This window comes from Lathyrus oleraceus, chromosome 5 (genome assembly GCF_024323335.1).
Source record: "Lathyrus oleraceus cultivar Zhongwan6 chromosome 5, CAAS_Psat_ZW6_1.0, whole genome shotgun sequence".
NCBI lineage: Eukaryota > Viridiplantae > Streptophyta > Magnoliopsida > Fabales > Fabaceae > Lathyrus > Lathyrus oleraceus.
In genome coordinates, this window is record NC_066583.1 from 405,717,139 (window position 1) to 405,738,238 (window position 21,100).

At 38.0% G+C, this 21,100-nt stretch overlaps 2 protein-coding genes and 1 long non-coding RNA gene across 3 annotated transcripts; all 3 read right to left on the reverse strand.

Moving 5' to 3' along the window:
* Nucleotides 1-3,534: 3,534 nt before the first annotated feature.
* On the reverse strand, nt 3,535-5,376 carry LOC127080787 (uncharacterized). The gene is made up of 2 exons (XR_007788041.1): nt 4,868-5,376; nt 3,535-3,765 (listed from the first exon to the last, which is right to left on the reverse strand). It is a non-coding gene; the product is annotated as an uncharacterized LOC127080787 (long non-coding RNA).
* Nucleotides 5,377-13,652: 8,276 nt separating this feature from the next.
* On the reverse strand, nt 13,653-16,205 carry LOC127081066 (uncharacterized). Its single transcript, XM_051021352.1, has 3 exons — nt 16,095-16,205; nt 14,633-15,419; nt 13,653-14,506 (listed from the first exon to the last, which is right to left on the reverse strand). The coding sequence occupies exons 1-3, from the start codon at nt 16,203-16,205 to the stop codon at nt 13,653-13,655; spliced, it is 1,752 nt and encodes a 583-aa protein (XP_050877309.1).
* Nucleotides 16,206-16,220: 15 nt separating this feature from the next.
* Nucleotides 16,221-16,990, reverse strand: LOC127081067 (uncharacterized). The gene is made up of 2 exons (XM_051021353.1): nt 16,819-16,990; nt 16,221-16,765 (listed from the first exon to the last, which is right to left on the reverse strand). Exons 1-2 carry the CDS (start codon nt 16,988-16,990, stop codon nt 16,221-16,223), a joined length of 717 nt encoding a protein of 238 aa, XP_050877310.1.
* Nucleotides 16,991-21,100: the final 4,110 nt, after the last annotated feature.

Sequence of the window (21,100 nt, forward strand, 5' to 3'; positions counted from 1 at the left end):
CAAATAAATGACACTTTTAGTAACAAAAAAAAACATAGAAGAACACAATTAACAATGATTGATAGGCAAAACTTGTATTTTATTAAGAATGGTAACACGCAAATGGCGTAGCTCCATGGAATGTTACAATTTTAAAAATGGCAATAAGGAAAGGTTTATATTGAATCCAATGACTACTACCATCCCTAATAATATGACTCCTAAAAATATTTCTTCTAGAGGGAGTGACAGGATTGATCTTCCACCTCTGATTCTTCTATGTCGATCAGTAACAACTGATGCAGTTTATGCCTGTTGCCCCTAATTTTTGCCTGGATCGCCCTTTCGGGTTTTCAATCCACCAGAACGCTCTTTTTTGCCTAAGTTTCCCTTTCGGTTTTTCAACTTTGTGAGCTATTTTTTTTTATTTATCCCTAACTTTTTCCTGGATCGCCCTTTCGGGTTTTCGATCCACTAGGATACCCTTTTTTTCCTAAGTCGTCCTTTCAGGTTTTCGACTTAGCAGGTTTTTATTTGGCATACTATTTTTTAACTGCATCAGAGTTCACGGGGTGTGAGAGCTCTTCATCATCCATAGTTGTAAGAATCAAGCCACCTCCGGAGAAGGCTTTCTTTACAACATATGGGCCTTCATAGTTGGGAGTCCATTTCCCACATGAGTCCTTGTGTATTGGCAAGATCTTATTGAGCACGAGGTTTCCTTCTCTGAATTCTCGAACACGTACTTTCTTGTCAAAATCCCTCTTGAGTCGTTTCTGGTACAACTCCCCATGGCACAGAGAGGTCATTCGCTTCTCATCTATGAGGTTTAACTAATCAAATCTATTTTGGATCCATTCAGCCTCTTCTAGCTTGGTCTCCATCAGGATTCTCATTGAAGGTATCTCCACTTCAATTGGGAGAACTTCTTCCATCCCATATACCAAAGAGAATGGGGTTGTCCCTGTTGAAGTGCAGACGGAAGTCCAGTATCCATGCAGTGCAAAGGGTAGCATTTCGTGCCAATCCTTATAGGTTTTCACCATTTTCTGCAGGATCTTCTTGATGTTTTTATTAGAGGCTTCAACAGCGCCGTTCATCTTTGGACGATATGATGAAGAGTTATGTTGCTCAATCTTGAAGCTTTCACATAATTCTTTCATTGTCTTATTGTTCATATTCATCCCATTATCTGTAATGATCCGGCTTGGAAGTCTATAGCGGCAAATAATCTCTTTCTCGAGGAACTGCGCGACCACTTATTTTGTCACATTAGCATAAGAGGCGGCTTCTACCCATTTGGTAAAGTAATCAATGACAACCAAGATGAAGTAGTGACCTTTGGAAGCTTTAGGCTCAGTGGCGCCAATCATGTCGATGCCCCACATTGAGAACGGCCAAGGTGATGTCAAAACATTTTGTAGGGCCGGAGGCACGTGTACCTTATCAGCATAGATTTGGCATTTATGAAATTTTCTAGCATAATTGAAGCAGTCAGATTCCATGGTCAACCAATAGTAACCAACTCTCAAAATCTTCTTGGCCATGGCATGCCCATTGGATGAGTTCCAAAGGACCCTTCATGAATCTTCTTGACCAGCAGGTCCGCTTCGTGTCCATCCACACATCTGAGCAGAATCATGTTATGGTTTATCTTGTATAACACACCATTTCTTAAGAAGAATTTGGATGCTAACTTCCTCAATATTTTCTTGTCAAGGGTTGTTGCATCTGTTGGATATTCTTGGTTTTGCAAAAAGCATTTGATGTCGTGAAACCAAGGTTTACCATCAGCTTCCTCTTCAACCAACTGACAGTAGGCAGACTCAACTTTATGCTCTATCTGAATGAAAGGCGCTTCATTATGGAATCTAAATTGGTACATTGAAGCCAACATAGGCAAAACATCAACTATTTGATTCTCAATTCTCGGGATATGACAAAAAGTGATTTCGTCAAAGTATTTTAGTAGTTCCATGACATAGGCACGATATGGGATCAACTTGGTATCACGGGTTTCCCATTCTCCTTTGACTTGGTATATCACCAAGTCCGAGTCTTCACATACTTCGAGGATTTTGATTCGGAGGTCGATCATTACTTTAATGCCTACAATGCCCGACTCATATTTTGCTATATTGTTTGTGCAATCAAAACACAACCTTGTTGTGAAAGGAGCCTATCCACCATTCAGATTCAATAGAATAGCTCCTACGCCATGCCCCATGTAATTGGAGAAACCATCGAACATGAGCTTCCACCGAGATCCGGGTTCAGGTCCTTCTGTCGCATCTCGAAAAACGCGACACTTCACGAGGCGCTCGCACGCTCGCGGAAAAGATGTTTGAACAGAGTCGCCACCGAACTTTATTTATTCCAATGAAGCAAAGGGAAGATATCGATAAAACCCACAAAAAACAATAAAAATAAAATGGCCATCGCAATCAAATTCGGGTTCAGGAGTCTGTTACGCAAGGGGAAGGTATGAGCACACCTCACGTCCATTGTACTCAACGGGAACCACTTAGTTAAATTTATGATAGAGTGTTAGCTAATATTAATTATTATCTTCTACTTATCGAGCGAAAAAAAGAAAGAAAGAAAGGAAAGACTTAGGTTTTTTAATATTAATGTGCCTGACAAGATTCCGCAATCCTGCTCCTACATATCTCCAGGTGCTATGAAGAACTCAAGGAAAACGTAGTTCTACCTAAAGAGAACTACTTGGTGGATTGCTTTTAAAGAGAGTGATGCTTGGATCGAATTTGAGCGATTAAACCTTTACTTGTTACTCGCTCTTGGAGGCTGAAGTCTTTGTTTGTTTCACATCAAAATGGATGTTGCATACTCTTTTCTGAAAATGTTTTCGGGGTCGCGCAAGGGCGGAAAACAAGTTTGATTGGTTAAGTGTTTTGTTGGATGAAGATTACTCGAATGGTCGAGTAAGGCCACTCATATCCAAGTACTTGAGAAGAGGAATAGAAGGCTCTAGACCATCTCCTTTTTCATCCTTAATTTGCAAAAAGATTTAAATAAGCTTAAAGTGTTTTAGACGGACGACAAATACTCGAATGACCGAGTAAGGCTACTCGTATCCAAGTACTCAGGGAAGGGAATGTAAGGCTCCAAACCAAGTCCTTTTTCGTCCAAGTTTGTAACGAAAATGAGTTTTGACTTAACGTTTTAATTATGAAAAGAGTTTGGATGTGGCGGGGGCTTAGAAGTTTTTAACAGATGACAATTTCTTGAATGGCCGAGTAAGGCTACTCGTATCCATGTAATTGAGGAGAGGAATCGAAGACTCGAGACCATCCCCCTTTTCATCTTTTATGAAATGGTATTTAATTGTGATTAAGTATTTTGGATTTGATTTGGGAAAAGACACTCGATGTTGGATCAAGGTTTTCATTCTTTGCGTTTGAATCGAAATAGAATGGAATGATTTGAAAGTTTCAAAAATGACGGAGAAGTGAATATGAAAATTGTTCTAATTTTTTGTGTGAAAATTTCTCGACGTTGGATCGAGTATTTGTTTTTTTGTTCTTTTTGAAAGAGTTGATTTTAATCTTCGAATTAACGATCAACTGATACAATAAAGTAAATGAAAGCGGTAAACTTATTACATATTTACGGGAATGGGGGTACATTTTATCAAATGGGGATAAGACACAAGAATTTAAACAGTACAAGATTAAAAGACAATTGTAAAAATAAAAGAATCTCGTTGTAAGAAGGCCCAAGAGAAAGCTAAGGGACTCGAAGTAAAAATCAAAAATCGAAAAGCATCTGTGAAAAAACGACGGGACAATTAAATCAAATATTCTTTTACAATTTTAAAATAATCAATTTAATTAAATAACTAATAAATAATAATAATAACAAAAATATAGAATAATAGTAAATAATGATTAGTGACAACAATAATGAACAACATTAATAATTAACTATAATAATCTACAAAAATAAATAATATTAATAATAAATAAAATAAGTAATAATAGTTAATTAATAATAATCAAATAATAGTAATCTATAACTATACATTTAGGTGCAGTTACATTTTTATTGGTATATTTAGTAACGATTTATCCTTCACTCATGTTTATAATTGAATCCATTAAATTAAAGCAAACGATTTTAAATAAAATGTAAAAACCACTTGAACATCAAACTGTAATACAAGACAAACAATTACAACCTACAACTTTTAATTTATATGGTTTCTATTACAAATAATAAAATATATTAGACGGTTCTATTTTAAAATTATACAGTTTCTATATCATTTATGAACCCCGATAAAAAGTTATAAGGAATGAAATAATAAAAGTAATAATAACAATCATCAATAATAATAATAATAATAATATATAATATATAAATAATAAAGAAATTAATAATATTTAGTAATAATCAAAATAATAATAATAATAATAATAGTAATAATAATAATAATAATAATAATAATAATAATAATAATAATAATAATAATAATAATAATAATAAAACAAATAAATAAATAAAAAGAGTTGAAAAGGAACAGAGGGGCGTTGTCCCATTTGTTTGAATTTGCAGTAAAAAATTCTCTTTACTTAGTATTGTATTGTATTTTATTTTTATTTTTATAATAACATCAACCAATAAGATCTTGCCACATGTCCATGTAAAGGACAAAATAAAAAACCAATATTACATGTTCCTTCCTCTTTTACTGCTTCAATGTGAAAATGCAGAGAACAACAAAACAAACGAAAACTCTTTCCATTTTTAAGTTTTTTATAAAGAAAATAAAAACCAAAGAAATTTCTTCATGAAACAGATTATAGAAATCTTTGAAATACAACAAGAAAACAAGACTATAGAAACAAAGTGGAAACGAAAAAGTTACCAGCGGAGGATGGTGGTGAGTTTCCGACGGTGGTAATGATGCAAAAAAAAGTCGCTGCAACAACTTGAACGGACACTGGGGTGATTTGCACGTGGATGATGTGGTTGGTTATTGTAATGAAGTTGTTGTTTTATGAGAGTTAAAGTGGCGATGATGATATTTGTGTTTGAAGATGAAGATAGTCTTTTTTTTTAAGTTAAAAAAATGGTGTGTGGTTATGTGTTTGAAGAAGTAAGAAGGGAGTGTTTTGATGTATTAATGGATGTGAAAGGTGGTTTTTGAGAAGAGATTTTTTCGCCTTCTGTTTCATCTTCTCCACGCTTTTCTTTTTCTAACAAGAGAGATAGAGTTTTATGAAGTAAAGAGAGATGAAAGTTGTGTAATAGTTTGGTTGTGGTAGGGAGAAAATAGTGAAGAGTTTTTGTTGTTCTCATGTGTTATGGATTTTGTTACTTTCTTGCAGTGGACAAAGTTATGTGTTATGGTTTGTTATATTTTTGGACAATGAGAGAGAGATATGTCGTGAGAAATGCATCTACGTGTTCCAATTTTATGGTGGAGGATGAGAGATATTATTATAAGGCTATGTTTGGATCTAATGGTTTGTAGAAAAACATTTTTCTTCAACCCAAGAATTGGCCATGTGGGCCTTTAAGAATGGAGGAAAAGATATACATTTTTCTAGATTTTCTTTCTTAATTTTTAAAAAAATTACAAACTAACAATTTGATAATTAAAAAAAACATATAATAAAATCGAACTAAAAACAGAGAAAATTCTATTTAATTCCAACGATTACTTTGGTAAAAAAAACAAAAAAAATCGGATAAAAATGAATAAAAATGAGCGAAAAAATGTCCCGAAAAATAAACCGATTGTACCAAAATTATCAGCGCGAAATAAACTTCTCGGAAACATACATGTTTTGATCAAAATTTAAAATAAAAATTGACTGGTTAAAAGGGACAGGCGGATAAAAATGCTATCGGAAAAGTATCAAAAAAATTGAAACGAGCACACCAGGCTGAACTACGTGAACCATAGATCAATAAAACTGACGTCTGAAAGCTCCATTTTGAAATTTTTCGCCCGCTAATCTGACGTACAGTTGAGAAACGATTTCACCGGTCTGTCTATAGATCCGAAAAAATATTCCGAATGATATTCTAAACTATACGGAACAAAAATGCATGTTGTGACAAGTATAAAACACAAACGTCTTGTAAATGAAATAAATTGCTGACCGAATAAACGTGAACATAAAATCAGACGTAAATGAATCTCCCTTAGACCATTTGCTTCTGATTCTCAAACACAAATAAAATTATGCAAAGATTCAGATGACGAAAATACTCTTAATTGTCACCCTCTAATCCTCTGAAATCATGATGAAATGGAAACAGATGATGCACTGAGATTGAGAAATCAAATCTTTTGACTTCTTAATCAATAGATGACTGAATGAACATCATCAAGATCATATAAAATGCCAAAACTCCTGAATTTTCATCTAAACCCTGATAGACCCTTTTAACTAAAGCAATGCACGGCAAAATGGATCGATTTATGTTATGCTGATGCGAGTGAAAAACTCAGGGTAAAATTTAGGGTATGACAACTTCCCCTATTTAAACATCTTTATTTGGAGGATATGGAGACGTCTTGTCTTCAAATCATCATGGTGAAAGATAGTTTAAATACTGAACAAACCCAAAATTTTCCCTTTTATGCAATAGAATGCTATGCTCATGGTTACGAATGAATGCACTAGGGGTTAAGAACTACTCCCGATTTCTTAATCAACAAACAGTAATGCAAATGAATGCAATGAGATTTAAGAAATACTCTTGATTTCTTAATTGTAGGGTGGTATGAATGTAAATAAAGGTTTAAGAAGTACTCTTGACTCCTTAAAAATGAATGCGAATGAATTGAGAAATACTCTCAATTACTCAACTGTATGAATGACAAATGATATGGATTCTAAGAAGTACTCTTCACTCCTTAGCGATGAATTGATTAAGAAATACTCTTGATCTATTAATCATCATATGGACGAATGAAAATGCATATGAATTAAGAAATAATCTTGATTTCTTAATCATCAGATGATAAATGATATGAGAAATTCTCTTGATTTCTCAAATGTTGTGTAGGTTAAGAAGTACTCCCGACTTCTTAAATATGAAATGGTATGAGTTAAGAAATACTCTTGATTTCTTAGTCATGAATGTAAATGAAATGTATATGAGTTAAGAAATACTCTTGATTTCTTAATCATGAGAATCTAAAATGATATGTGTATGAATTAAGAAATACTCTTGATTTCTTAGTCATGAATGTAAATGAAATGTATATGAGTTAAGAAATACTCTTGATTTCGTAATCAAGGGAATGCAGATGAATTAACAAATACTCTTGATTTCTTAATCATCGGATGATAAATGATATGAGAAATGCTCATAATTTCTCAGATGCTATGGAGGTTAAGAAGTACTTTTGACTTCTTAAATATGAAATGGTATGAGTTAAGAAATGCTCTTGATTTCTTAATCATGAATTTAAATGAATTGAGAAATTCTCTTGATTTCTCAGATGATATGCAAATGAATTAAGAACTACTCTGGATTCCTTAATCATGAATGTAAATGAATTGAGAAATACTCTTGATTTCTCAGATGATATGAAGATGAGTTAAGAAATACTCTTGATTCCTTAATCATGAATGTAAATGTACTGAGAAATGCTCTTGATTTCTCAGATGATATGAAAATGACTAGGGATGAGAGAATCATGTTGAGTTGCTCTTGATTGACAGTAGATCTCTAGGGATGAATCTGTTACAAAGTAACATGCTCGACTGGTCTTTAGACGTTCTTTTCTGAAGGTAGACACTTCTGGGAGAACAAATGATCATATTCAGCTGCTCTTGGCTAAAGATGTCATATTCAGCAACTCTTGGGTGAAACTGATGCACTAAACTGCTCTTGGTTGAAGCAAAAAACTATAAAATAAAAAATAGCATTTAACTGCTCTTGGTTGATGCAAGCTGCATAAAATAAAATGGTGTCCAGCTACTCTTGGCTGAAACCATTGCATTCAACTGCTCTTGGTTGAAGCAAACTGCCGAAAATAAAATAGTATTCAGCTGCACTGGGCTGAAACTAATGCATTAAACTTCTCTTGGTTGAAGCAAACTACTGGAAAATAAAATAGTATTCAGCTGCTCTTGGCTGAAACTAATGCATTCAACTGCTCTTGGTTGATGCAAATTGCTAGGAAATAGAAAAAATACTTCCTTTGGGGAATAACCGCATGTTCAACTGCTCTTGGATGAAAGAAGCCTCCTCTGAGGAATAAGAAGATCCCGGAGACTTGTTAGGGATGAAAAGTTAATGATATTCAAAAGGATTAACCCTACTCTCAATCATCGAACTGACAGGTCCAATCAGATGCTCCATCTCATAGTAGATCAACATGGAACACTAACTCTGTTGAGGATTGATTAAAGCAACCTGTTGGGGAATACAAGAGACTCGCTAGAGATATACTGAGGAACATTCAGTAAAGCTTGTTTGTCCATGGAACTCTCGTCCATTAGACTCACTAGGGAGATTGCTAACTTGCAAAGAGATGTCCACTTTAGTCGACTACTTCAAAGAGACTTGCTGAAGATAATGTTGTTGGGGATACCTTTCTCAAGGAATCCTGCTACTATGAAACTCGCTTGGGGAGTTCATGAAGTTTTGCTGGAGAAAATTCAATGTTGGAGAAATTCAGTGCGGGAGATATCTACTGGGGAAACCAAGCAGAAATTCCGTTGACACCAGATTTCCAATGAGAGAACATCAATCACCTCGTTGGGGAATAAACTCGCCTTGAGAATAATCACTTAAAAATGATTGACTTCTGTAAGTATTGTAATGCTGAAGAAGAGAATTGTTCTACTCTTGAGAACACCCATTGCATCTTGGTTTGCTAAGGATTACACTGGACTTTCTTTAGAGGTTGCCAAACCCGGCTGAGGTTTATGCATGACTTGTTTTGTACATGATATGCAAGAAGAAAATGAATGCATGTATATACTAGTTCATGCACTTTTTTGGGCATCAAGCTCTGATTCCTCGACGTCATTGTCCTTGAATAGTTTTGGCACCATGAAGAGGATTTGTAAAACTCTGATTTCTGCTTTGTCGCCAAGCGGGATTCGATGATGACTTCTTGCTTCTCGAAGAAAATCCATTTCAAACTTGCTTTAGATTACAATGATCCAGGAAATGTCCCACGTCTTATGAACCAGATGCATTGTTGTAAACCAACAAACATTCCTTTTATACTTTCAAAATCAAAACAAACTAAAGTTTTCAAAAGCTCTGTTGTTTCCACTGTTTTAATTTGTTTATCTTATCAAAAAGAAAAGCGACATTAAACAGAAAAACATAAATAATTGGTAAATCAATGTTCAACTGAACAAATTTATTTGATGAGAAGAATAACTCATACATGGGGTTCATGAAGATGTAAACCTCTCTAAGAGGAGATTATAGAGAAAGAAAGCAAGTAAATGGCAACAAAAATTTAACTGATTTTCCAACGAAATACAACTTTTCTACTTTCCCCTATGTCCTCTAGTCCTCATTACTTTGCTTCTGGAGATGGTAATTAGACTGTTTTCTTCCATCTGAGCTTTGTTGTAGTGTTGACTTGTGTCGCTGCAATATTATGCCTTTGGATATTCCCTAACTTTTGCGCGAACTGCTCTCTAAGAGTTTCAGTTCACCGGGAAATTTTACCCTTTTTTGCTTAAGCCGCCCTTTCGGGTTTTCGACTTATCGGGCTTAATTTTTTTTGTTTATCCCTAATTTTTCCTGAGTCTCCCTTTCGGGTTTTCAACTCACCAGGATGCTCATTTTTTGCATAAGTCGCCCTTTCGGGTTTTCAACTTAGCAAGCTTTTATTATCCATCTCTTTTTCTTAGGCATAATACTTTATGACTGCATCAGAATTGACGGGGTGTGTCAACTCTTCTCCATCCATGTTCGTGAGAACTAAAGCTCCACCAGAGAAAGCTTTCTTCACCACAAATGGTCCTTCATAGTTTGGAATCTGCTTGCCACGTGAATCCTTATGGAGGGAGATTATCTTTTTCAAAACTAGTTCACCTACATTAAACTCTCGAGGTCGAACCTTCTTGTCAAATGCCCGCTTGAGCCTCCTCTGATATAACTGACCCTGACACAATGTTGTCATCCTCTTCTCTTCGATTAGATTGAGCTGGTCAAATTTGGTTTGAAGCCATTCTGCTTCTTCTAATTTTTTCTCCATCAAGACTCTCAACGAGGGGATCTCAACTTCTATCGGTAGCGCAACCTCTATGCCATAGACTAGTGAGAAAGGGGTTGCCCCTGTTGAAGTGCGAACAACTATTCGATATCCGTGCAAAGCAAAGGGTAGCATCTCGTGCCAATCTTTATAGGTCTTCACCATCTTCTGAATAATCTTCTTGATATTCTTGTTAGCTGCCTCTACAGCTCCATTCATCTTTGGCCTATAAGGTGACCAGTTATGATGTTCAATCTTGAAATTCTCACACAACTCCTTCATCATCTTATTATTCAGATTTGATCCATTATCAGTGATAATCTTGCTAGGATTTCCGTAGCGACAAATTATCTCTTTCTTGATAAGCCGAGTGACTAATTGCTTTGTCACATTGGCATAAGAAGCTACTTCTACCCATTTAGTGAAGTAGTCAATGGTAACCAGAATGAACCGATGTCCATTTGCATCTTTAGGCTCAATCATACCAATCATGTCTATGCCCCACATTGAGAATGGCCACGAAGCTGATAAAACATTCAGAGGAGTAGGTGGCACGTGCACCTTGTCAGCATAAATTTGAAACTTGTGGCATTTCCTGGCATAGTGGTAACAATTTGTTTCCATTGTCAACCAATAATAACCAGCTCTAAGGATTTTCTTCTCCATTGCATGTCTGTTTGCATGAATGCCGAAAGAACCTTCGTGGATTTCTTTGATGAGTAGGTTGGCTTCGTGTCTATCCACGCATCTGAGCAGAACTAAATCAAAGTTTCTTTTGTATAGAACACCACCAATTAGGAAGAAATTGGTTGATAACTTCCTCAAGGTCTTTTTGTCTGTGATGGATACATCATTTGGATACTCATGCTTCTAAAGATATCGCTTGATGTCATAAAACCAAGGCTTGCCATCTGTCTCTACTTCAAATGCTAAGCAATGTGCTGGCTCGTCTAGACGCTGAATTGTAATAGCAGGTGATTCGTTAGCCCACTTGACTTTAATCATAGATGACATAGTAGCTAAGGCATCGGCTAGCTGATTCTCCTCCCTAGGAATATGATGGAAATTAATCTCATCAAAGTAGGGGATTAGCTTCATGACATGCTCTCAGTATGGGATCAAATTGGGATGGAGGGTCTCCCAATCTCCTTTGATTTGATAGATGACAAGTATTGAGTCTCCATACACCTCAAGAATCTTGACTCTTAGGTCAATAGCTGCTTCAATTCCCAAGATACATGCTTCATACTCCGCCATGTTATTGGTGCATTTGAACCATAACCTTGCTGTGAAGGGAAGATGAAAATCCGTTGGAGAAGTTATAACAACCCCAATTCCATTACCCAATGCATTTGAGGCACCATCGAACACGAGTGTCCATCACGATCCTGGTTCAGGTCCTTCTTCCCGGCCTGGAATCTCATAGTCTCTTATGTACATGAAGTCTTCATCTGGGAAGTCGAGTCTCATCGATTGATAGTCCTCCAATGGCTGGTGCGCAAGGTACTCTGATAACACACTACCCTTAATGGCCTTCTGAGTTACATACTGAATGTCATATTCCGATAACAACATCTGTCAGCGAGCAATTCTCCCAGTTAATCCAGGTTTCTCGAATATGTACTTGATGGGATCCATCTTGGATATTAACATTGTTGTATTGCAGATCATGTACTGTCTTAGGCGACGAGCAACCCATGCTAGTGCACAACAAGTCTTTTCTAGCATGGAGTACCTGATTTCACATTCTGTAAACTTCTTGCTCAGGTAGTAGATATCATGCTCTTTTCTACCCGTCTCATCATCTTGCCCCAATACACATCCCATGGATTTATCGAGTACTATCAAATACATAATGAGAGGCCTTCCTGGAACTGGTGGCGCTAAGATAGGTGGTTCTTGCAGATACTGTTTGATTTTATCGAATGCACTCTGGAAATCATCGTTCCACCTAACAACTTGATCTTTTCTTAACAACTTGAATATTGGCTCACAAGTGGCAGTCAGATACAAGATGAATCTGGAAATATAGTTCAATCTGCCCAAGAAACCACAGACTTGCTTCTCTGTCCGAGGTGCTGGCATCTCTTGAATATTTTTGACTTTGTCTAGATCAACTTCTATGCCTTTCTGGCTCACAATGAATCCTAGAAGCTTTCCAGATCTGACTCCAAAAGTGCATTTAGCAGGGTTTAAGTGCAATTTGTATTTCCTCAATCTTACAAACAACTTCTTCAGATGAATAACATGCTCCTCTTCTGTCTCAGACTTGGCAATCATGTCATCCACATAGACTTCAATCTCCTAATGCATCATATCATGGGAAAGAGTTACCATGGCCCTTTGAGAGGTTTCCCCGACATTTTTCAGGCCGAAAGGCATTACCTTATAAGAAAAGGTGCCCCATGGTGTAATGAAAGTTGTTTTCTCCATATATTCGGTAAACATTTTAATCTAATTATATCCTGAGAATCCGTCCATGAAGGAGAATATAGAGAACTGAGCTGTGTTATCTACCAATACATCAATGTGAGGTAAAGGAAAATCATCTTTAGGACTAGCTCTATTCAGATCTCTATAGTCTACACACATTCGAACCTTGCCATCTTTTTTTCGGAACTGGCACAATATTAGCAATCTAGTGTGGGTAAGTTGCAACAGCTAGAAAACTTGCATCAAACTGCATATTGACCTCTTCTCTGATCTTGGCAGCCATGTCTGGTCAAGTTCTTCTCAACTTCTGCTTGATGGGCGGGCATTCCGGCTTCAACGGTAGCTTGTGCATAACTATGTCGGTGTCGCCTGTCATGTCCTGGTATGACCAAGCAAACACATCCACATATTCGTCTAGCAGCTTGACCAACTCCTCCTTCACATTTTGCTCCAAGGCAGCTCCAACCTTGACTTCCTGTCAATCCTCCTCAATCCCCAGATTGATCACATCCACTAGTTCTTGATGAGGCTGAATCATTTCTTCCTCTTGTTTCAAAAGCCTGGCCAACTCTTCTGGGAGTTCGCAGTCTTCCTTACCATCCTCTTCAGCTTGGTTAATCGGGAGGTCGAAGTCATAGGGAATTATAACATTGTCGTGTTCAATGGATTCAATTATTAATGATCTGCATGACAATGATTTTTCTTTTTAGAGGAAGATTTTGAAAAATGAAAATGATGTGAAATAAAAATGCCATTTTTTTAATTTATTGTTTATTTGTTTGTAAAAAAATAAAAAAGATGAAAGAGAAAGATCTCAAAAAAATGTGCTTTGTATTGATGATAAGGCTTAAACATTAACACAAAATGGGCCCTACAAAGCTATCCATATGCCTTGGGCATGACAATGGACGTTTTAGAAAACAGTAAATTATTTTGAACGAGAAAATATCTCTGGAACATTTGTTGCCTTCCAGTTAGTGAGAGCAGCATCCGGAGGTCCACAAAACACCATTTTGTACAAATCTGGATCTTAATCCTTAAGAGCATTCACTTGATCATCACTTCGGAAACCATCTTTGGAGAATATTTCTTGGATGCTAGGAACCTTCTCCTGAAGTATCTTCTGATCTTTGAACAGTTCAATAGACGACTGATATCCTAATCCACATTTGTCTTTCTTCTCTGGTAATTCAATCATTGTGCCCCAACTTCCAGGGCAACCAACTTCAATTGCATCTTTCACACTCTTCCACGAGGACATGACCCCTTTGGGTTCTTCGACAGGCTTCGGCTTAGTCTGGACCACGTTGACCACTTCAAGGGCCTGGAGAGGAGTTTCAATAATGTCTTCACCTACTTCAATGTATCTGAATGAAGGCAAATGGCTGACGAAAATATCTTCCTCTTCGGATACTGATACCAGCTTACTAGAAGTAACAAACTTCAGCTTTTGGTGGAGTGTCGAGGTGACAACTCCAGCAACATGGATCCAAGGTCTACCGAACAGACAGTTATAGGCAGGCCTAATATCCATTACTTGGAAGGTAATACAGAAAGTTTGAGGTCCAATCAGGATTGGGAGGTCAATCTCCCCAATAACCATTCGCTTAGACCCATCAAAAGCTTTCACTATCAAAGCACTAGGTCTCATCTGCACCCCTTCAATATTCAATTGTGTTATGGTAGTCTTTGGCAACACATTCAAGGATGAACCTGTATCTACCAGTACTCGAGCCAAAGTAACATCTGTACACTGAATGAAGATATAAAGCGCCATATTATGTTCTCGCCCATTAGGGGGTAAATCATCATCAGTGAACATCAAACAACTACTAGCATTGAGATTAGCAACCACATCATCAAACTGAATAACACTGATGCCTTCTGCCACATAAGCTTCGTTCAAGAACTTTAATAAAGCATTCATATGAGCCTCAGAACTCATAAGTAGAGAAAGAATGGAGATTTTTGAAGGAGTCTGGTTGAGCTGATCTACGACCTTGTAATCACTCTTCTTGATGATCTTTAAGAATTCTCTATCCTCTTCAGCATTCACTGCTTTCTTAGATGAGCCTTCTCCTGCTTCTGGAGGATTTACCTCTTTCCCCTTCATTGGTTCAACTGTTGGTGCACTTTCTTTGTTTGGGATCACTTCAGGAGCGAAAACCCTTCCACTTCGAGTCACACTACTAGCTCCAGCGATGTTAGTCACGTCTTGCTCTTTCAAGATTACTGGTTTGTTAACCACATAAACTATAGGCTCATAGTTCCAAGGCACTGCTTTGGTACTGTCAAATGAGAATGGAGTGGGAACATAGATAATCATGGGCTCAATCTTCTTCACTGGCTCTAGGTCAACATTTCTCCGATAAGGGACCACAAAAGGCTTGGGAAGCCTCTCTTGATCAAATACAAGCATAATCACAACAACATCCTCATCAATCTTTGCTCTAGTGAACATAATAACCCGCTGATCCATCAAACGTTGAAGACAAATTTTGAATTCACCACACTGATCAGGGTTGGATGAGCACACCACACAATTATCATGTACTCCATTCATCAATTCTGCTTCCATCAATCTAGCATGGACCACTGTTAAAAGAGTCTTAAACTTGAACATATCCTTTACCAATACATCATCAGTTGAACTGTCTATAGCATTGACACCTGAAACATCATGTTTAGGCAAAGGATTGTTCCCCACATTTGGAACATCAGAAAAAGACAATATTTTATGATCTATCAACTCTTGGACCCGGAGCTTTAACACCTTGCAATTCTCTGTTGTATGACCCTATGAATTAGCATGAAAGGCACATCTAGCATTCTCATCATACTAAGGCTTATGCGGCTTCGACATTGGAGGTAATTCCCTTGGCACGATAGTCCCATTTTGAATCAGATACGGTAGCAATTGAGTGTAAGTCATTGGGATAGGAGTGGTATTCACATTATTGTACTGTTGATATGGCCTTTGTTAATTTGGTCGTTGCTGCTGAACTGGACGTGGTTGATTATTCTGTTGATTTCTCTGTTGATGTTGAGGTGGAGGAGCCTGGAACTGAGGTTGTGGAGCTTGATATTGAGGAACTGGAACTTGATAGTGAGGTACCAGAGTTGGAATAGGAACATGAGCAATTGGACGATAAGGCATGGTTGGATATTGAGAAGTTGCTACCTAAGGGTACTGATAATAAGGCATAGAAGCATGAGCGCTGGGTGGTACCTTCCCCCTTTAAGAAGAAATAGCGCTAGTCTCTCCCTCCTTCCTCTTGAATTCATTGAAAGGCTTCTTCAAGATTGGTTGGCTGCTGGAACCTCCCTGGATTTTACCACTCTTCAGTCCTTCTTCTAGTCTTTCTCCCACGATCATCATGTCAGAAAATCCTGTGGACACACTACTGATCAATCTTTCATAATATTGTCCCTACAAGCTTCCCATGAAAATGTCAATCAACTCACGATAAACCAGCGGCGGATGCACCCTTGCAGCCAATTCTCTCCAGCATTGTGCATATTCTTTAAAAGACTCACTGTCTTTCTGGGCCATACTCTGAAGTTGAGTACTGTTTGGTGCCATATCAGTATTATATTTCTATTCCTTTGCAAATGCTTCAGCCAACTCATCCCAAGTGTGGATGTTATTACACTTCAACTGCATGTACCAATCTAAAGATGCCCTAGTTAGACTATCCTGAAAGCAATGGATCATGAGTTTATCATCTTTGGCATAGACAACCATTTTTCTGCAATACATTTTCAAATGTATGTTAGGACATGCGAGGCCTTTGTATTTTTCAAATTCCGGCGTTTTAAATTTTTTAGGAATCACCATGTCTGGGACCAGACACATCTCCAAGGCACTCAATCGGGTTGAGTTATGTCCTTCCAAGATTCTTAGCTTTTCGGCCAGCGCACGATACATCAGGATATCCTCAGAATCCTGGACAGTAGTAGGGATAACCATTGGAGTAGCTCCATTATAATTCTGCATTTCAAACCCGTCCTGGAGCTCCTCATCAGTGTGAGGAATGACCACTTGATTGACCACTGGAGGTCCTTGCGCAGCGACTCCATTAGCTACTCCAGAGTTATGTGCAGGTGGAGGCACATGAGTTCTTTCAGGCGGTGGAACAAAACCTGGAGGAAGACCGTAGATAACATGATTTGGAATAGGAGTTGAAGGTCCTGACTGGAGAGCAAAACCCCTTGAACTAGAGCGTCGTTCCTTGCGGCAACGACAACACGAGCCTCTTCTTCCCTTCTAGCCAGAGCTTGTATAGCCTCAAAGATCTGCTCAATTCTGCTTATGACAGAGTCCATCTCCTCTCTAAAGGTAGCTTGTTCTTCTTGAACGACATCCATGATTCTTCTTGTGTTGGAGCGAGTAACGTATGCATGTTGAGGAATCAACTTGAACTACTGGAAATGAGGAAAAATGGAATGAGTTTTTGTTTTGACAAATAAAATGCATGATGCATATGTTAATGCACGTGGATTTAAAAAATGTATTTTATGCTTATGTTCAATTTTATTTTCAGGGAACCATGTTAGATTCCTTGTTATTTAACAAGCATTCAAAGAGATCACATGGAATAAAACAAGAATGGAACCAAACTTTTTGTACAAAAGAACTCAAAATCGTTCATTCATTCAATTCACAGCAGAGTACAAGGATTGAGTACAAAATTCTTTCAAACATAAAGGAAAGTACAACATAAAAAAAAAGTCAAACTGCAGGCTTCTGTTTGTTGAGATCTTCCAATTCTCCCTTGAACCTTTTCATCATGTCTTCACAAAGATAAATAAAGTCGGTCACTGAAAGAGGGATGTTGTCATCGTCTATGTCTTCCAGAGCACATCTTAGCATCAAAGGCACCTCCTTGGCCATGCCATTGCAGAAGTCTATCAAACTGGAAAACTTGTCTCGATACTCATTTCTTTGTTCATGTAAAAACTGGATGGTTTCCTCACAAGCTGCCAAACTAACATTCAAATTTCCCTTGCATTCATCCAATATTCACCTTCTCATAGCAAAGAGTCATATCGGCCTCTCCAGTATCGCTCCCACTCATTAGCATTCTCAGCCTCTTGGCACTTTCCTTTCCATATATCAGGTGTAATCTGAGCAGTAGCCAAAGCACACTCGTTACTGCGACATTCTCGTTATGCCCTTTCTTTTGATTCACAGAGTGAAGCACTGAGGTTAGCTATGTCAACCTCAAGCGTCTCTCTTATCTCCTTCTTTTGTTTTGTGATGAGCTTCCACCATTTCTCTTTTTCACGACAATCCCTCTCAGCCTCTTTCAGTTGGCTTTTGACGGTATTCAAACAGCTGCCAGCCTAATCCAACCCATGCTTGACTCTTTTTCTCTTATACTCTTCCTTATCCACCTTTTCCACATTTACCTGAAGATGTGTTTTATTCCTCTCGAGTTTCCATTTAAACTCATTCTTTTCATTAATGATCAGGTGTAGGTTCTTCAACAACTCTTCATTTTCCTTTGTAAGTTTATCTAAAGAAGCTCGGAGTCCTTCTGCCTCCTCAATTGGGACATGAGTAGGTTTAGGCTCGGGAAGAGGACCAGACGTCTCTATTTTGAAAGGCGTCTTGATTGATTTTACTCTTTATTTTATCCATTGAAAGTATGGCTCTTTGGTGATACAGTTCTTCTTTCCTAGGTCAACCTTACCTTTCCTGTTGAACTTTTCCCATTCCTTCTTGATCCTTGCAAACAAAGTCGGATTCTCAACTCCTAGGTCATGTAGAAAAAAAGCTTCCAAAAACTTCTCCTCAGGAGGTCCCTCCATTGGGTACCCAAGTTGTCTCATGGATAAGACTGGATTAGCATTAACGCAACCTCGAGTACCAATGAGTGGTATGTTGGGGAAGTCCCCACAACTGGATATGATTTATGTACCATCATACACCCTAGAGTACCAGGAAAATCGCTGGATCAGAGTGTTCCCAACCTCTGGGGCCAACTAGCATCCTTCTGATCCACAAAGGGACCCCTATTTAGAAGATGGGTTTGCAACCATGTGTACAATAGAGGGGCGCAACAAGCAACCATTCCTCCCTTCTTTTCACTTCTCCAAGTCAGATAATAAAACACATCATCAAGAAGGGTAGGCATTGGATTCTTCGTGAGGAAGATGCAAATGGCAGTCATGTCAACAAAATCGTCAAAGTTTGGGAACAGAACGATTCCATAAATAGCCAAGGCAATAGTAGTGTAGCAAGCTTCCCAACTTTGGGCCTTCAACAGGGTGTAATCTCTCTCTATAAGAAAATTGAGTGGAAACCCTTTGGTATTTCCTTTCACTCGCAAGTTTGCAATAACCTCATTCTTATGCATGTGAAGGGAAGCAACTATAACTTCATGTTCCAAGATCCCTTCGACACCCATAAATGGAAGTTTGTTTTTTATGGGAATACCAACAAGATGTTCAAATTCCTCTAACATTGGTGCTATTTGAAAATCCTAGAAGGTGAAACATCTCATTGGAGAATCATAGAACTGGGCCAATGTCAAAAGTACCAGGGGCTCTGCTTCTTTGTTCAAGAGATTGAGAAGATTGCCATAATCCTTCCCAAAGTTGATCTTGTAGACTGGATGGAGCTGAGAAACCAATTCTTGTAGAACGTCTAATTTAGGATCTTTGAACTTGTATGAGTACGTGCTCCTCTTGTTCGATCCCATACTCTCTAAATGCTTATAACACTGATCCTCTAGTTCCCTGGAAACAAAATGCAAATGTTATGTTTTGATTATGCGATGCACGTGCATGGTTTTAGAGTTACAGGTAACATCAAACTCAGGTTGGGAAGAGTAATAGGAAAAAACTGGTATCTCTGATTATAGGCACTCCGTGGGTAGGGTCTATGGTTGATAGGTTCCCAGAGTCATGGATCCTTCTTGAGAATATTAGTGTCGTGACGAAGGCTCGTCGAAGAATAATACCCTCAAAATAATCTCTTCTAGGCGAGGTCTTCGTATTGTCCCAATGAGGAAGGCTCCTCATGGGCCAATACTACACAACCATCGATTCCAAGGTTCTAAAAAGGTCCCTAGAGTCACTTATTCCACATGAAAACGTTATCGCCATGACGAAGGCTCGTCGGAAAATAACATCTCCAAGAGAATCTACTCTAGGCAGGGTCTTCGTATTGTCCCAATGAGGAAGGCTCCTCGTGGGCCAATACTACACAACCACCATCTTAATCCTATGTTTTTTCTCAGACTCGAGTAGAGAGCCTATCTCACAAAGCACGAATAATCAGAGATCCCCACAAATGCCAATTAGAACCAATAAATAGATCACAGATAACAATACAATGAGATATCAACAAAAAGAAGATAGAAAAATAAATCAAACAAAGCTAACACTAAACATAAATAAAACTAAGCTAGGCCTGACTCTCTCTAGCTTGGAGCTATGATTCCCCAGCAGAGTCGGCAGCTGTCGCATCTCGAAAAACATGATTCTTTGTGAGGCGTTCGCACGCTCGCGGAAAAGATGTTTGAATAGAGTCGCCACCGAACTTTATTTATTCCAATGAAGGAAATGGAAGATATCGATAAAACCCACAAAAAAAAACAAAAACAAAATGGCTGTCGCAACCAAATTCGGGTTCGGGAGTCGGTTACGCAAGGGGAAGGTATTAACACCCCTCACGTTCATTGTACTCAACGGGAACCACTTAGTTAAATTTATGATAGAGTGTTAGCTAATGTTAATTATTATCTTCTACTTATCGAGCGAGAAAAAGAAAGAAAGAAAGGAAAGACTTAGGTTTTTTAATATTAATGTGCCTAACAAGATTTCGCAATCCTGCTCCTACGTATCTCCAGGTGCTATGAAGAACTCAAGGCAAACGTAGTTCTGCCCAAAGAGAACTACTTGGTGGATTGCTTTTAAAGAGAGTGATGCTTGGATCACATTTGAGCGATTAAACCTTTACTTGTTGCTCGCTCTTGGAGGATGAAATCTTTGTTGGTTTCACATCAAAATGGATGTTGCATACTCTTTTTTGAAAATGTTTTCAGGGTCGCGCAAAGGCGGAAAATAAGTTTGATTGGTTGAGTGTTTTGTTGGATGACGATTACTCGAATGGCCGAGTAAGGCCACTCCTATCCAAGTACTCTAGAAGAGGAATAGAAGGCTCTAGACCATCTCCCTTTTCATCCTTAATTTGGAAAAAGATTTAAATAAGCTTAAAGTGTTTTGGACGGACGACAAATACTCGAATGACCGAGTAAGGCTACTCGTATCCAAGTACTCAGGGAAGGGAATGGAAGGCTCCTGACCACCTCCTTTTTCGTCCAAGTTTGTAACGAAAATGAGTTTTGACTTAACGTTTTAATTATGAAAAGAGTTTGGATGTGGCGGGGGCTTAGAAGTTTTTAACAGATGACAATTTCTTGAATGGCCGAGTAAGGCTACTCGTATCCAAGTAATTGAGGAGAGGAA

Bases quoted from the DNA above. Each gene is read 5' to 3' on its own strand.
- LOC127081066 (XM_051021352.1), bottom strand. From the start codon at position 16,205: ATGGCACCAAACAGTACTCAACTTCAGAGTATGGCCCAGAAAGACAGT. The intron at 15,420-16,094 runs GTTTATCGTGAG...GCTAATTCATAG, and splicing joins CAAGGGTGCATCCGCCGCTG to GGTCATACAACAGAGAATTG. The intron at 14,507-14,632 runs GTGATTACAAGG...CTTATGTGGCAG, and splicing joins CTTAAAGATCATCAAGAAGA to AAGGCATCAGTGTTATTCAG.
- LOC127081067 (XM_051021353.1), bottom strand. From the start codon at position 16,990: ATGGATGTCGTTCAAGAAGAACAAGCTACCTTTAGAGAGGAGATGGAC. The intron at 16,766-16,818 runs GTCAGGACCTTC...GTCTTCCTCCAG, and splicing joins TCAAGGGGTTTTGCTCTCCA to GTTTTGTTCCACCGCCTGAA.